Source organism: Corvus moneduloides, chromosome 18 (assembly GCF_009650955.1).
Source record: "Corvus moneduloides isolate bCorMon1 chromosome 18, bCorMon1.pri, whole genome shotgun sequence".
Classification (NCBI taxonomy): Eukaryota; Metazoa; Chordata; class Aves; order Passeriformes; family Corvidae; genus Corvus; species Corvus moneduloides.
The window spans coordinates 13,848,320-13,866,086 of NC_045493.1; the positions used below are offsets into that span (position 1 = coordinate 13,848,320).

The window sequence follows — 17,767 nt, forward strand, 5'->3', positions numbered from 1 at the left end:
CTCTTGTACTGATACCTTTATTAATGAGCTTATTTTCATTTCTTTCCAGTGAATTCTGAAAATCAATCCTTTTATCAAATGCCTTGTGAACAGCTTACACGAGGGCAGCTGCAAGTGATTTCTGCAGTCATAAAGAATTGTAGTCACATAGCCCTGTGTTCCTCTTGTGACATAAATAATTCCATTTGCTCAATGGTGAGGACTTCTCCAACAAATATGAACCATTTACGCAAGCAGGGTGTGACAGGTTCACTCTGCCTTCCTCTCCTGAGTTTCAGCCAAAAGGCAGAGAGTGGATGTGGAAAGAGAATCAGACAGACATAAAAAGAAGCAACACAACAAAAGCTGCTCTTTGGCCATGGAGAGATCAGTCTTTCTTTAAATAAAACCAATCAGAGCCCATAAACAGAGTTTTCTTTCAGAGCCTTCAGAGACACAGTGACAGGTAAGGGCTCACTTTAGCTGCAGCTGGACTAACACTTGTTTTCCGCAGGAGTTTTTCATAGGTTGACATTTGGAGTTATTTGTCGAATGCCTGAAGGGAAACATCAAACTGCAGCCCACACCAAAGCTGCGGGTCCAACACCTTCCATGGGTTTGGGTGCCATCAGCCTGTTCTAACCAAGGCCCAGATACCACAGAAAGCTGCTTCTACCAACACCCAACAACAAAACAGGGACAGATTTCAGAAGTGGTTTTTGGTCTGGATAGGAAAGAGGAATGGGGAACGCACTGCAGGCCCTCCCACAGTGGGGAGGATTTGGAAGGGAGGGGGTGACCAGGCCCAGGCTGGGGCTCTACTCCATAGTTAGGAAGTAAATTTAACATCAGAGTCTAGGTAGCTCTAATCACTTAAGCAATTGTTCTTCAATGCTTCTTAGCATTAGGACTTTTAAAAACAGGAGATAAATTAAATGCTTTCTGCCAGCTATTTGTTCATGAAGCAACTCTTGATTGAATCCATTTAAGATTAAAAAAAAAAGGGAGGAGATAAGAGTCCAGTGGCAGATAATTCTAAATGTCACTCTGCTAACAGAACACACTTCAGCTGCTGCTGCATTCCTACCCTTCCTCTTCCTTGCTACCACCCAACATCTTTTCTGTGCATGAATTATCATTACTAAAGGAATTTTGCAAATACCCATTTTCTACTGCAAGTAGTGACTTTTGAAAGGGCATGACTGGGCATCCTTTCCTCTGTCAGGGATGCTGCAAACCAGATAAAAGTTCCCACAAAGATGTTCACAGGTGTAGGGCAAACACTGAGGTGTGATGAAATTCCATCCACGGGAAGGCTGGATAAGCTTCCCAGCAGAGGGCAGTGGGAAGACAGGTATGAAGTTAAGACAATTAGTGTGTTCAGTTTATCAGAGCATCCAAATTCTTCTCCCATTTTCGGCCTCTGTGAAATTTCTACTGGAGGGATTCAAACTGTTTGACAAATGTTGTTTGAGTAAAACCTGTACTGCTTCAGAAGGCAGGAACCAGCCATGGTGTCTGACACAGGTGAGGAGGGGGATGTACAGAAGGGTCAGCTGGGTTCACAAATCACTCTGTTGTGCCAGAATTCCTCGGGCACATGTAGAAAGCCAGTGTCAGAGAGAAATTACAAGTCCCTTCTCCTGACTCTGTACCTAATGTTCCCAAGATGTGCTTCCAAATCAGTGCTTTTCTCTGCCATGTTTTAAATTCTGTAATTGGTCTTATCTATAACCTGGGACAACCGAAGTGTCAGGTGGTTTCTCAGAGACAGCAAACTGCTTCTTTTACACCATTAAATCCCCACTTGTAATTTGGGTTTTAAATGTCATAGCACTGTCGTGACTACATACAAATACCCTGGGTATTTTAAGAATAAATTTGTTGTTACTTTCTCTAAGACTGTCCAGTGCTGGGACTAGGATGTAGAGACCTGCACAACACCCTTCAGCCAGATGTGCTGCTCAGCAGAGTGAAAAGTAACAAAGAGATCCCAGTTCTACAGCAGAGCTTTGTCTGTGCTTGTACAGGCAAACTGCTTCGTAGTGACCAAGCTGCCTCCCCCTCTGGGGGAACAGCACAAGGAGCTTTACCTGGTTAATCTACGAGCACCTACAGACACAGACAAACAGCCCCAGACATCAACCACGGTGTGCTACGGGTTTACTGATAGCTTGGCTCCTTGCTAAGTCTTTTTCTGCCCAGAAGATTCACGTTTGCTAACTGCTTTCAGGTGGCAGCAGTGACAACTCTTGCAATTAAGATCGGCTCAACAAAGCTCTTTCAGGAAGGAGAACCAAAACATTACTAAAAGTTATTAAAAAGTCACTGAAGTTTAAAGTGCCTCCATGCTGGCCACTCCAGAAAGCAACAAGAAATTCTATAAATCTGGAAAGGATATTAATAGAAACCAAACACACGCCCAGAGCACCACCACCTGCTCTGCCCTGGAGATGGCCAAGTGGGTGATCTGGTTCTTGAGGGCACTGGCTCCCAGCCAGCTCACCAAGGACAAGGCAGGTCACCCATCAGCCAGATGTGGCAGAGGTGGCAGCTGCCCAGCTGTTTGTGAGGTCACGCAGCACCCCTGGGTGCAGCAAACACCCAGAGGGGTTGCTGGCAGTGCAGAGGCAGACCCAGCCTGGCTATCAGGCTGTGCAATGCCCAGAGGGAATTCACTCCAGTGATGAAATCGGGTCAGCTCTCAAGGTCTCAAAGGTCTCTGAGAGTGCAGGCTTCTGTTTCATTCAGCCTCTGCTCGTGACAGGGCAGGGAAAGGTGACAGAGCTCCAGAGAGGAACCTCAACGCCCCTGATAAATGGCAAAGGCAAGAAAACCAATTGCAGCTCTTTCTTTACTCGAGAATTTCCTGAGTTTCTCCACAGATTGTGTTCTTCATTGATAGCCCTGGGCGATGTTATCAGAAGCAGAAAAGCATTTCCTCTTACCTCAATTTTTGTACTCTTCTGGACTATGAGAAACCATTAGAGAAGTGGACAAGGCAATAAAATCTGCCTCCTCAATCTCCTAAGAGATCCCTGATGGTGCTTCCTCCAGGACTGTTAATCTGGGTTATTGGGACATATGGAAATTAAAGGAAAATACTTTGTGCAGGAATTTCCCAATCTTTTCCAGTCATTAACCCAGGTCTTTATGACTTCCAGTCCCAAATATGAACAAAACTTCAGTTTCCCTAAGACTGAAGCTCATTCTCAGCTGCTGGGATGCCTGAAATGGGCACTTTGATCTGCACTGCAGACCCACTGCCTTCCTCTGCCTCGGGTCATTGGGCTGAGCTTATCCTGGAAGAAGAATCACTTCTTCCACCCGGAAACCCTTTCTCTTTCCATATCTTACTTTTAAATTAAATGTCATGACAAGAGGCTAACTTGGCAGATCTTCCTCCTGAAATGAAAAAGGTGAGATTCCTGCCCCCGACTGACCCTGTTATGTTTTCCTCTCAGAACAAGGACAGCAGCAGAGAGCACAGAGCAGCTGTGGTGGGCCAGGATCGGGGCCATCAGCATCCTCTGAGCACAGGGATTTTTTAAAAGCAAAACACAAAACCCTGCCGGGCTGGACATCACCACATTTCCACGTCAGACAGTGAGAAAAAGCTGAACTATTGTGAAATACTGAAGGGTTTGGCTTCCCCCACCCCAGAATCCTCTTGAGCAGGTCTCATAATTGCAGTGTCCTGAATTGCTCCTTCAAGCCCCCTTGCAAACCTGAGCAGGCAGCCACTCTCCATTCCTCGAGCCTGCTCATCTATAATTCTTAGCTTTATATTGCAGCCCAGCACATGCAGCTGACATCAGAGTGTGCTGCTGTGGGCACTGTACATCAATTATGGATTTAAAGCAGCCTCTCCTCAGAACGAGTATTATTTAATTAGGGTGTGCAGACAGATGGAAAGGAAAACAGAAGCAAGGAAAGGACCCATCTTCAAACTCACAGAACAGTCCATTCATGGTCTGGCTACATACCAACACCATGCTTTCTCATTCTGTGTATTCTTCCCACTTTAATATGGGAAAGGGAAATTAAAAGATGAACATAACTCAACTTTTTCTTTCTCCTTAAGACTTTCCACTCATGCTATAGAAGCTGAGGGACAGAGACAAAGCTGACAGCCAAGTCTAAAAAACTGATGTTTTTTACAATAAGAAATTAATAAATCATTTGACAGACCACAGAATAAAACCCACATCCATAAACTATAAAATTTGATACTGGCTTTTACTGCTCAACCTGCATCTGCTCAACCAAGCCCCCAAAGAAGGAGAGCTTTGGTTTCCTGGATGCCAGCTGCAGCACAGATCTGTTCTTTTCTGCTCCTGTTTATGACAAAATTAGATGTATACTTTTACATATTTTTACATATGTTCAGCTTTTTTCCTCTCTGTTTTAAATGTTGAAATGCTTTGTTTTCCCCCTCATGTCTAAGCTTTTTACTTTTTTTAGTGGTTCCTGTTATCATCTTATCAGAAAAGAGCTCTATGCATATATTAGATTGTACCCACTTCTGACAAGGAAACTTAACTCCATTTCCTGACATCTTTTTAAGATCAAAGAGATAATACACATGTGAAAACAACACACCTTGATTCCACTGGAACAGGGACAATTATTTTTAAAATCAAAGCTGGTTTGCCTCACAAATAATACAACCAGAATGTGGAATTTTTACCACGAATTGCAACGCAAAATCTCATCACTATAATGTATTGCCTTTCTTTATGAAACTGCACTAGTTTTCTATATAAGTTAACAATTATTGGGTTTTACTGCCAGTTGGAACATTTGAAAGTCCGGCAAGTTATTTTCAAATTATCAGGAGTGATTTTCAGGCAAGGTATAGAGTGGTTTAAATATTGACATTCCCTCTGTTTGGAGCTGGTGGGTTTAGGAAATAGAAGTTCAGCATTGCAGAAAAAAGTCACTTTGAACTGTGACTGCTGTATCTCCAGGGGAGTAATTTTGCAGAATCCCACTCCAGGGTAGTGATTCTGTTATTTTATGATAGAACTAGTAGTAAATGGTATGAAAAAGAACCAGACTTTTTTTATTTCACATTTACATTTCTTATATGCCTATAATTTAGTCTCTTTAAATGTCAAGCTTTTTAAAATGAACACTTTCCACATTTTGATGTTGTTGGGTTTTTTGTATTCTCCTCACAATTAGAAATGACATCAGCCATTATAAAACAACATTAGGTATTCCAAAATCTCAGCTGTACAGATTTCCTGCTTTACTTTTTCCTCATCCCTTCTTTGAAGGTCACAATAAAAGTGAAACAAAGGTCCTGTTACAAAATCTATTTTCTCTGCATTCAGGAAACATTAAATTCTGACATCCTTATTCTGGGTGATTTGGGTCCATGTCATCTCCCTCCAGGCAGCTCTCTACTGCACTTCTGCCAAGGTGAGCAGGACCACGCTCTGGAGGCCCTGTGCTTGTGCTGCTCCTCCTGACAACACTTGGTAGCTCCTAAAAATACATCTCTGTACAGTCCAGAGACCAAATTCCTCCCCAGGCACAGGGGAAGGTGCTGACACCAGACGGAGCCTCAGGAGGTCCAAGATGACTCAAACATCCACGTGAATCCCATCCAGCTGCTCTGCCTCATCCCTGCCTGTCCGAACACCATCATCCCTCTGCGACCCTCCCGTGCTCTTTGCTACCCCACACAAAGCCAGGCTGGGAGAGAGACAGAGAGGAGGCACAGGATCAGAGATCTCCTTGAAAATTGCTTTGGGTTTCTGGCACATCCTGCACAGAAATCCAGATTGTCAAATTCACTGACCACACCCCAAGGCAGCACAGACCCACCGAGGTGACCCTGCCGTGCCCAGGCGCTGCTCCCGGGGGCACTGGCCAGAGCGGCTGCGTCCCACACTCCCTCCCTGTTTTCCACGCTGTCCGTGCCTTGTCCGTGCCCTGTCCGTGCCTTGTCCATGCCCTGTCCGTGCCCTGTCCGTGCCCGTGCCCTGTCCGTGCCTTGTCCGTGCCCTGTCCGTGCCCGTGCCCTGTCCGTGCCCGTGCCCTGTCCGTGCCTTGTCCGTGCCCTGTCCGTGCCCTGTCCGTGCCTTGTCCATGCCCTGTCCGTGCCCTGTCCGTGCCCTGTCCATGCCCTGTCCGTGCCCGTGCCCTGTCCGTGCCTTGTCCGTGCCCTGTCCGTGCCCTGTCCGTGCCCGTGCCCTGTCCGTGCCCTGTCCGTGCCTTGTCCATGCCCTGTCCGTGCCCTGCCCGTGCCCTGTCCGTGCCTTGTCCGTGCCCTGTCCGTGCCCTGTCCGTGCCCGTGCCCTGCCCGTGCCCTGCCCGTGCCCTGTCCGTGCCCTGTCCATGCCCTGTCCGTGCCCTGTCCGTGCCTTGTCCATGCCCTGCCCGTGCCCTGCCCGTGCCCTGTCCGTGCCTTGTCCGTGCCCTGTCCGTGCCTTGTCCGTGCCTTGTCCGTGCCCTGTCCGTGCCCTGTCCGTGCCCTGCCCGTGCCCTGCCCGTGCCTTGTCCGTGCCCTGCCCGTGCCCTGCCCGTGCCCTGTCCGTGCCCGTGCCCTGTCCGTGCCTTGTCCGTGCCCTGTCCGTGCCCGTGCCCTGTCCGTGCCCTGTCCGTGCCTTGTCCGTGCCTTGTCCGTGCCTTGTCCGTGCCCTGCCCGTGCCCTGCCCGTGCCCTGTCCGTGCCCGTGCCCTGTCCGTGCCTTGTCCGTGCCCTGTCCGTGCCTTGTCCGTGCCCTGTCCGTGCCCTGTCCGTGCCTTGTCCGTGCCCTGTCCGTGCCCTGTCCGTGCCCCTGCCCTGCCCGTGCCCTGCCCGTGCCCTGTCCGTGCCTTGTCCATGCCCTGCCCGTGCCCTGCCCGTGCCCTGCCCGTGCCTTGTCCGTGCCCTGCCCGTGCCCTGCCCGTGCCCTGCCCGTGCCCTGTCCGTGCCCTGTCCGTGCCCGTGCCCTGTCCGTGCCTTGTCCGTGCCCTGTCCGTGCCCTGTCCGTGCCTTGTCCGTGCCCTGTCCGTGCCCTGCCCGTGCCCTGCCCGTGCCTTGTCCGTGCCCTGCCCGTGCCCTGCCCGTGCCCTGCCCGTGCCCTGTCCGTGCCCGTGCCCTGTCCGTGCCCGTGCCCTGTCCGTGCCTTGTCCGTGCCCTGTCCGTGCCCTGTCCGTGCCTTGTCCGTGCCCTGCCCGTGCCCTGTCCGTGCCCGTGCCCTGTCCGTGCCTTGTCCATGCCCTGTCCGTGCCCTGCCCGTGCACTTTAAGCTCCCTACAGACCCTTCAGGCTACTGCCAGTATTTTGCCCCAAAGCTGTCTCTGCCAGAGCCATTCTGCCTCAAGTGGCTTCTGCCTCCACATTTTTAACCCCTTCTGCGATGGTGCCACTGCTCCTTGTGCGTGGGCAGTGAACCAGGGAAGCGAGCTGGGTTCAGAATGGCCCAACAAAAAAGGAATTGTTATTGTTATTGCAGTTGTCAGCCCAGCTCTGCAGCAGCTCCATGGCATCTGTACCAACCCAGCTGGGACTGGGCTGGGGAGGAATAACTGGGCCTGACTCAGCAATGCTGCTGGAAAACATCACCCTCCTCTCACCAGGAGCTGGGCTGTTCGCCCTCTGGAACCAGCAGCTCTCCAGCTCCGTGGATCATCAGCCCCTCAGAAGGTGAGGGAGTCAAAGCTGCACACAACACCTGCCATTTCTTCTGAGTGCTGGTCACTGTTTAATCCTCTGCCCCTCGTCCTCTTACTGGCACCCTGCCTCTGAGGACATCTCACACAGGAAAAGGAATTCTTAATACCACTGGCTGGAAGAAGGATGGAAAAGTCAAGAGAATAATTCTCTTAATTGACTACTCTTCTTACTACTTGTAATCTAGAGGAAATCTAATTAATTCTACATGAAGAACGACTATTCTGTGGTGAAACGTAATTCCTGATCTCTGGGGCTTCAGCTTACCAGTTGTCAAATTATCCAATTACACACTTGTTAAAATCCATTTTGGGGAGATTTTCATGGCTCGTAAATAAATAATTTCAAAATCTTAAATACCCAGAAGAAAAAAAAAAAAAAAGAAAGAAAAAAAAAAAAAGGAAGCCCCCAGCCCTCAAATGGTACCTCAAAATTACAAAAAACATCTAAAAATACTGTCAAGAAGCTGAAAAGAGAGATCCCAGCCTGCTCGGCTCCAGCAGCACCACAGTGGTGATGATCTATTTCAGCAGGGAGAAATACTCTGCTTCTCCTTCAGCAATGTTTTATTCAAATCACTAATCTGAAGGGAACCAATTAAGGCAGCATCCCCTTCATTAGCCAAAAGGGAAGAATCTTTCCATAAGCACGTCAGTTAAGAGGTGGGAAGCCAAGGGAGACCAGAGCCCAAGCCAAGGATAACGATGCTCTGGAGTGAGGCCAGGGCAGGGCCACCGAGCTGAGCTGCTCCAGGCTGGAGCAGCCAATGCACACAGAGAGCCAAGGGAGCTGGGGCTGCCCAGGCTCCAGGAGGGCTGGGAATGGGAGCCCTGGGTGCTTCCCACAGCTGCCTGCTCACGGCACACGCAGCAGAGGAAGGCAGAGTGTGCCAGGCTTGTTTGGAACAGGGCGGGAGGCACAGGTTAGAACACACAGGGAAAACACTGCCATGGAGATGATCACACACGGAGAGCTCCCCAGGGATGCGGCTCCCCACCTCTGCAGGGGCCACAGTCTGTCCAGGCAGGGCACTGGAGCAGCTGGAGCTCCCTTTGCCCCCAGCTGCTCTGTGGCTCTCACAGCTCCCCAAGAACACTGGGCAGGAGGGAGGGGGTACAGTGACACCTCAGTGAGTATCCGTGGGAAGGAATCCCCATGTACCAAATCTGAGCCAAGAAGAAAACCTGTGATCTTCTGTATTTCAGTGAAAACAATACAGCAGTCAGCTTTACAGAGTATTTTGCAGTATTTGCTGCTGCACTGCATGGCAGTGCTGTGTGAGGAAATCCTGTGAGTGGAACCAGACATGAAACAAAAGAGGAACAGAAGGCACTAATCTGCTTTTTATAAACCCAATCTGACTGTATTTCAATAAAAGTAAGTAAACATCATCCCTGGTTTGGCTTTTTTTCAACAACAACAAAAAAGCCCCTTAGGAAATTTCTTTAATACTGAGTCTGATTAACATAAAGATATAAAGAAGTTGGCAGAACAATCCAAAGTAGGTGGCACAATATTTCCAGTGAATATTGGTCATTCTGGGTACTAAGTGTGAGACATCTTAAGACATCCTGACTTGAAAATCATTCAGAGCATTTGTCTGAAAATGAGTCCCTTTCAGCTGTCTGAAATTTGCTCCACAAAATGATCAAATAATTACGAGACCATCGTTCTGAAAAACTTGATTCACCACCGAATTATTTCTGTTTTAAACTCAGAACATTTGTAATACCAGTGGTTTTACAGCAGTGTGAAAACAGGCCAGGATTTCTAAATCTTGTGTCCATCCACATAAAGGAGGGACAAGTTCTGGTGAAACCTGCTCTAAATTCAGATCTGCCGTGTTTTCCTGGGCCTTCTACATTTTGTAGCTTCAGAGCAACACAAAGATTGTCAGGCTGAAGGATTGGGCTTGTTTCAAACCCAGTTCAACTGCACATGTCTAATCAAAGAAAACACATGTAACTCACACTTAAGAAAGAACAGCAGCTCTTATGCAAAGCCATTTTTCTTTGGCTTTAATTCGTAAGAAAAATATCCTTGTGCTTGTTCCTGCTCCTCTGGGGAACCCAATTTTCAATGTTCCACATCAAATTGTGTGGCTGTCAGCAGCTCTGCCGGCAGCCAGCCCCAGCCCTCATTACTCATTGCCCCTCTCACACAGAACTGGGGTGGCTGCTGCTTTCTGTTGTTCCAGGTGATTACAGCATTAGTCAGCCCCAACTGCAGCTCCAGAGACAAACCTGACATTTCCAGCCTCTTGTCTTCGGCAACAACATCATCAAGATCTCTTTCCATCTGCCTCTGGTAATGGTGGCAGAAAAGGAATTGGACTGAACAATGAGATCTGCCTGATGGTTTCACTGCTAGGGAATTTAAGTAGCCAAACGTGTGTGTGATGTTGCAATGAACAGAGTTTCTCTTCCAGTGCATGCTCCACACGTCAACAAAATGTCTAATTGTGCAGGGAAAGAGCTATTGCCTGTTATTTCAAATGTTAAGGACCCCAGGGTCATCATTAATTCTGGAAGGGAAAATCCAAAGAATATGGCATTTGTTGGATTCTGCAGATAGGGTGTGCTCGATTGCCAAGTGCTTGTATTATTCTCTCATTTCACTCCCTGTATTATTCTCTCATTTCACTCCCTGTATTATTCTCTCATTTCACTCCCTGTATTACTCTCTCGTTTCACTCCCTGTATTACTCTCTCGTTTCACTCCCTGTACACAAACCCGAATGCCACTGCTGGTGCCCTCAGAGCTGTCGCCGTGTCAGCAGGGGCACAACAGGAGCCTGCCACAGCGAGGCCAGTGTTTGGTGAGCAGCAGCAGCAGCAACAGGAAGCTGAAGACCAAGCCAAGCCCCTTGGGAATGAACCCTGAAGATCAGCCCCACTGCAGCTGAGGACGTTCGCTGCTTGAACAGACTCGTGGGCACACCAGAGCTGTCACACCGCAGGGCAGTACCCAGTGCCTGGTCTGTCACCCGGGTACAGAGAGGTACCAATGCCACAAGTCCTGAAAGAGCCTAAATGATTAACATCTACATATGGGAAAAATGTCTCGTAGCTTCAGATAGCTGGGATTCAATTAATTCCTGAAGCACCACAGATTCTTACACGTTAGTGAAAGACTTTCTTTTGTTAGCTGTACAGGCTGAGTGCAGTTATCAGGATGTGAAACAGATTCTAATCTGACTCCCATACTGCACAAAAATTGATTAACAAGCTCTGGAATACAAACTCCTTCCAGGGGAAGTTGCCTGAGCACGGAGAACCAATCCATAAGGCAGGTTTCTGGATCCAGGCAAAGCTGGGAGCCCCAGAGTCAGTGAGAGAATCTGTTCCTCTGGGCTGACACAGCAATATTCCAGAATTACACTGATACAATAGTGCAGAAATCACCCAGGGAAAATCTATGTTTGAACCGCTGTCAGTAATGACCCTGGAACAGACAACTACTAAAATCTGCTAACAGCAGCAGTGGGGAAGGCATTGTCAGTACAGAAGTTTGAACTATTAAATAGAAACAACAGATAAACCCAAGGATTCAGAAAAAAGAAATGGAATGAAATGCAGTCACACACATTGAGAAGTTTAATCATGGGGACTGACAGAATTTCAGTAAGAGGTGTTCAGCCTGAAACAACAGAGCAGCAGAAAGATCTGGATATAACATTGAATCACAGGGCAAATATTTGCCATTGTAGAGAACAAGCTCTGACCAACTAAACAAACCCCCGTAGAAAACAGAACCAAATCCTGGCATGCATCTTTTGAGATGCAGAACAAAACATTTCCAGGGCATAAACACTTGGACAACAATGGCAAGAGACATTATCTGGTATTCTGACATCATCTGGGATGTCTATTTTCAAGAAAGGTGACTCAAAATCAGGACTGGTGGGTGCTGAGACGTATTACTGGGAGAATGGCAAGCCTCTTTTATGGTGTGAAATTGTAAGTCCTTGACCTGTCTAATTTCAGGAAGCAAGAGGATATATTTCTGAAAAGAAAATGGTTGCTGGAAATAGCACAATGATCCAAGGGTTTCTCCCTTTCTTAGGAGTAGATCTCATCTGTGATTCACTAATCATTTTGATTTAAAAAGGCTCCTTTTCAGACCACGGTAACATTTTAATTAAATATTTGAAAACTTGCCGAATACTGTAATTGCAATTTAAAAGCTATGAATTAGGAAGGTAAAAGCTTTTATCTACTCTCTAGACATCTTTTTCTTTTTCATAAAGCTGTCAGTGGAAGTCTTTAGAAATATTCCCTCATTGAATTGGAGTAGGACAGAGGATTCTGGCTGATGTGATCCTGCACCCCTCAGCTGCCAGGCAGAACCCAGCCCAGTCCCAACCAAAAGCAGATTCCCCCTGAAGTCGATTTGTTCCTCTACATCAGTCACGAGGGGGGAGATTCACCTTTCAGGAAAGCACTGACTTTATCCAAAAGCATCCTGACTGCCAGCTCAGATGGTGGATGGGGAGAGGAGGCTGGAACAGCCCCCAACAGCCCATTCCAGCAGCCCACTGAGGGTCCTGGTAGCTAAGCCTGAGCTGCATACCCAGTCTCTACCAGAACATGAACAGCACTATTTAACAGTGAAATTTTCACATACTTGTATTTACAAGGGCATTCAGACTCTAGGTATTTCTAAAATCCATCAACGACAGCCACTGCCATGACAGCTGATCCCTGTAATTATTAGAAATACTTTTAATACCAAAAAAGTTTCCTTTATAATAAATAGCCTCTTTACAATTGATTTTATTTATTTATCTGGTCTACTTAAACAACTTCTTATGCTGATGGCAAGTAGAACAGTTTACTTCCTGTCAACATATTCATTAAAGTTTTAAAAATAACATCAGGAACAGGTTGAGACAATGAATTATCTAAAAGGAATAATGTTAAATTGGCGTTGAGGTTTTGGATAAAATTTATTTAATATGACTGCCAGAAATAGGACTTCTCAGAAGCCAAAATGTGTCTAATGGGTCTGAGGACAGGAGCATGTTCCTTGGCAAGAGGAGAATGGGTTTAGGGTCAGCCTTGCTTTGATAATTGCTAGGACATACCAAACCAGAGCTTTTAACCACACACCACCTTAAACATGGAGTTTGTTACATGCTATGCATTATACCAGATCTCTAGTTGACAAATAAAGACCTTTACTCTTCACAGCTGCCTTATGTACCTGACCTCATAAAACAAATGTTCCCCTGTGTTTCACACAGTCTCAGCTGGGGGGACATTGCAAAAATGCCTGCACTGCTGTAAAAGGTTATTTCACTCCACCACCATCCTTCCCTGGGGATTACTGACCTCCAGGAGATGAAGGATAAGGGGGATCCTTCTCCCTAACAGCTCACCCAAGTTTGTTCAAACCCCCTCCATGAGCAGGTTACAAACAGCTCAGGCTGCCCTGTGCCCAGGGCCTTTCCTGTGCAGGACAGAGCCGAGCAGGGACAGCCGCCCTCGCTGGGGCTCTGGGGACATCCAGGGCAGGGGGGACAATTCTGTGCCCCCACTGAAACCTGCGTGCTGCGAGTGGGGGCTGGCTGTTGGTCACTGGCCCTGGTAAAGCCTCTCACAAATCAGGAGTCTCTTCTCAGAGGTTTTTTCTACCTTTGATTTAAATCTCTCTCTCACCCCTCACTTGAGTGTCTTGGAGGACGATGTTGCAGTGCTTAAGGATGATAAATAATGGGCCAAAACCAGAGACAATGGGAGCTCAGCAGCTGAAACAAGCTGTAATTCACTGTTCACCATCCACCTGTGCCTGCTGAAGTACAGCTGGGAGGGATGGAAGGTTGTCTTTGGAGTTCTTGCCTCTGCCAAGCAGACTGCAACCTCACCAAAGGGCCATTAATTAAGTCTCAAATCCCATCTAGTATACAAAATATATTACATATAATACTCTAGTATTAACTTGCTGATTTGGAAATCTAGAAGATGTATATGGACAACAATTTATCAAAATCTGAAGGTCATGAACCTTCAACCTTTTCAAGAAATTTCTGAAGGGACACTGAGCATCCTGCATACACTTCTTCCTGAATTATAGGAGAAAGTAAAGTTAACTCACTACTCTAATAATGAATTTATCAACCCTGGGACCAACATCTTATCCTGTGTTGCCATTATTGCAGGGACACACACTATGGAACGCCAGTATGCCATAGGAATAAAAAAAGCATTGGAGAAAAGTGAGTACAGCAGTGTCCCGGCAACTGCAGCAGCAGGTGGGCATTGCCACTGGGTCCCGATGCCAGTGGGTACATCTCAAAGTTTCCATTGCAGTATTTTGTAACTCAGGAAATCAGGAACATCTAAACTGGCCAATCTTTTGCTTTACAATTTACAAGTCCATGACAGAGAGCAGGAAAGACTATGGGATGCAAAGGTGGTGCAGAGGCGGCACGTGCGAGTCTCTTAAAAAACCAAAGCTCTGCCTAATGGGAAAGCATTCAAATTGTTCTTTGGAAAGATTAAGCTGTAATTGAAATATTCAAGAGCACTTCTGTTTGGTGCTTCTATACATGAAATTACATTTCTGCTAAGACCAGTAAAAAACTAACCCAAATTACCCTGTATCCAAAGCCAGAAAAATAACAACACATTATTTTCATTGTGCTTCTTTCTAAATGGAGGAGGAGAATTTTTTTTTAAATTTTATTTTAAGTTTGCAAGTTACAAGCCGGCTTTGCAAAGACCACAGGGAAAACTGAAGCATCAAACTATTCAAAGTTAGACACCTTGAAAGGTCTGCACCTGAATCATCATTTCCTCAGCACAAAGTGAACCATGACAAAGATCTGCAGGTTTGTAATACCCTGGAGTTTCTTCCCTGACACTCCAGGTAATGCAAAGAAGGTTAGAACTATTCCCAGTCTGTCAGGGATCCAGGGACTGCTGCCATTTATCTTTGCCTTCTCTCCTCCCCATTATCCCCACACCTGTTGCCTTGCAAAATGCCATCTCCTGATGACTTTATAGACTGCATGTGACCTTTGAGCACACAATTCTGTGCTGCTGGAAAATGGGCTTTTCTTCATCTTTAATGGAAATTAAGAGAGTGAGCTGATTTGTAGCAACTGCCAGCAGAATCCATTTTTGTCCTTATGAGCTATATTTTGCCACTCTATCACCCGATAATAAAGCGATCACGGATCGTGGGCACACACGAGCAGAACTGTGGTTTTCTGCCACCACTGGAACCACTGGGGAAGGAACCTTTTATCTTTTCAATTATGTATGGAGAGAATAGAACCCCCAACATCTCAGATTACGTAAATCAGATCGTTCTACAGCCTTAACCCTCACCAGCCCAGAACTTGTGTGGCTGCACTCCAGGGCCCAGCTGAGGAAAGAGTTGGACTCGATGTCCCTCGTGGGTCCCCCCTGACCCAGAATATTCTGTGAATCTCTGAAAGCCTCTCCTCTTACCAACGCACCAGCAGAGACCTCCCAGTGCTCAGCAGGAGGAAGCAGCCCATGGGAAGGGCCATGCAAAGGGGTGACAGGACTCTCATTTGAGAGACAGCCACAGGTACAGCTGTGAGACGCACCGTGGCAATGAAGGCATGAGCCACCACAAGAGAAAAACATGGTTTGGGTAAAACAAAGAATCACAACACCTGAGTAGTTCCGAAGTTGGTAAATATAAGCAACAAGAATAGCCAGTTCTGTGAGTCTGGAGGGGCAGAAAACACCTTCAGTATTCAGTAATGGCATAATTCACTTACTATCACCAGGCAAACATCCAGGTTACATTTTTTTAAATGCTCTGAGATTGATTTTTGTTTTTCTTTCGGCACTAAATAATAATGTGGCAGCCTTTTCTGACAGATCACCTAAGAACAGAAACGAGGCCCAGCCAGACCATACACAAGTATGCTTCATCCCCAACAACGAAGAAACGTGAAAGGGACAAAGGAGGAAATGCACAAATTTCTGTTTGTACTGGAAATTTGGGTATCTAACAGGTTTTTTTAGATAAGAACAACCTAAAGGATCAGGCAATTTTCAAGCCCTGCAGTTTTCACCATTACGCAACCTGTTTGAATGCGTTTCTGGGGAACAGACACTTGGCTACGCCCTGCATTTTGTGCTCCCCAGGTAACTAAAAATGACTCAGAATTCATGCCATTCCTTTCATTTCTTTTCTCACTCTCAAATGCATATGGAGTCAGAACTCAAAACCTGGACAAACTGTCATTCAGGAAGCCTAGACCAATGTAAGAGTACTCTTGATTCATGTCAGACATGTACCACAATGAACTGAGTGTCCAGGTACAGCTCTTGCTGCATCCAGACGGAGTTCTGAGCAATGGAAATGCTGTGAACTCAGCTTCTGCCCCCAAAAAATCAGTGCATCAGTGAAACAGCAGGACTTGGCCTCCAATGGGAAGCTGTGCTCTCCCCTCAGAAGCCAGGGTCCGATTCTCAAGGTGTTTCCTTCTGCCCCTCCCTCCCCTTTCAGCTGATCATTTGCACCTGTCAGACACTGGAGCTGTAAAGCAGAACTAAAACCCTGCAAAATGCCAAACAATTCCTTACCATAGCCAAAGGGAGAACTCCTACCAGGTCCTTCTGGCTTACGTAGATCTTGGAGATTCCCAGATCAGATGTGGTGTCTCCAGGATATTCCACCTGCCAGGTGATGAGCTGGGTCTCAGGTAGGTCAGTCAGGTCTTCAATTTCAAAGTCAATCTGCATGACTTCAGAGGAAGGACCATCCGCACTGCAGCAAAGAAAGGAAAAGAAATGTTCCATTCACATGACTGATAAGCCAGGAATATGATTGCTTTTATATTAATAAAACCTTGGATTAAGGCCCCTTCAAAGAGAGGATTTGGTGGCATGATGGATTCAATAATGAATTAATCATTTGCACTTGTCTTAAGATTGCAGGGTATTTCCCACCAATTCAAGTGGCTTAGTAACACTTTGTGACATGGATCATTGTGCACTGCTCCATTTCATGGGTGGAGGACCACAACCAGATCAAAGGCAAAACAGAGGCTAAAACCACAGCCCAAACTGACTCCCAGATTCTCCCTCTAATGAGCACATTGCATTTCCTGCAATGAAAGCAGCACATGGACAAATCGAAAGGGAATCACTCCTTGAAACAGGAAAGCACTGCATCAAAAGTATTTTCTGTTTTTTAAAAAGAGAGGCATGGAAGAAAGGTCAAAGCTCAGGATGGGGTCCATGAACAAGGGCAGCAGGAAGCAGAGGACTGGAAAACTTGGAATTAATTTTTAGCTATACTGCTACCTTGCTGTGAATGTCAGTGTGAAGCTCCTTTTGTCCTTTGCTAAACTAGGAATTATAGATAATGGAGCTTGTTGTGACAGAGTTACAAAACCAGGTTGTTTAGTATCAGCCAATCCTGCCAGGATCCTTCAGCGAGAAACACCAGAGAAGAGCAAAGCCTGACTGGATGTGACGCTGTGGCAGCACTGGGGGCACTGGGGGCACCTTCCCGCAGCCACGGTGGCTTTATGAGCTGTCCTTCCGTGGGTTCCATGGCTCGTGTCAGAGGATACCCCACAGCAGAAATGTAAAGAGGGAAGATGGGAAAGGGAACTGATGCAATTCCTGCGAAGTTTGATATAAAACCACTACCTGCATGGAAGTGTAGTAAAGATTCCATTGTGTGTCTTGGCCAGGTGAGCTCCTTAGGCCAGTGGCATCGAGAGAGACAAGGAAATTCTCAATTTCCTGTAAAGCTGTAGAGGAATGTGGAAGTTCTTAGCAGTGCACAAATCCTGGGGACACCAAGAATGACAGCTACTCTTGGGGCACTGAACGCTGAACCACCTTCAGTGTTTGTGTGGAGGGGAAGGGAAAGAGCAGAATTCCTGTCTGTGGGACAGTGCTCAAGGAGAGGAAGACTGGCACAGCACTGAAGTGTCACAAGCCATTTCTGCTGGAGAGCACAACTAGAAAAGGAGGGAACATTTCAGCAACTGATTAGAGAATCCCAAAATGCACCCAAACTGCAGCAGGTTTCCCAGCTGATGTGGAAAAAGAGCTAAAACTAAGGATATACTTTGATGAAGACCAGTTATGACAACAGCCCCAGATTGGGACTCTTCCCT

The 17,767-nt window shown here is 46.7% G+C and overlaps 1 protein-coding gene across 1 annotated transcript in view; it reads right to left on the bottom strand.

The window, feature by feature from the left end:
* Nucleotides 1–17,767, bottom strand: part of TMEM132D (transmembrane protein 132D) — a 210,060-nt gene that overhangs the window by 68,072 nt on the left and 124,221 nt on the right. The window contains exon 4 of the mRNA XM_032128095.1: nucleotides 16,218–16,401. Within this exon, the coding sequence (XP_031983986.1) occupies nucleotides 16,218–16,401 (184 nt within the window). The remainder of the gene's footprint in view (nucleotides 1–16,217; nucleotides 16,402–17,767) is intronic.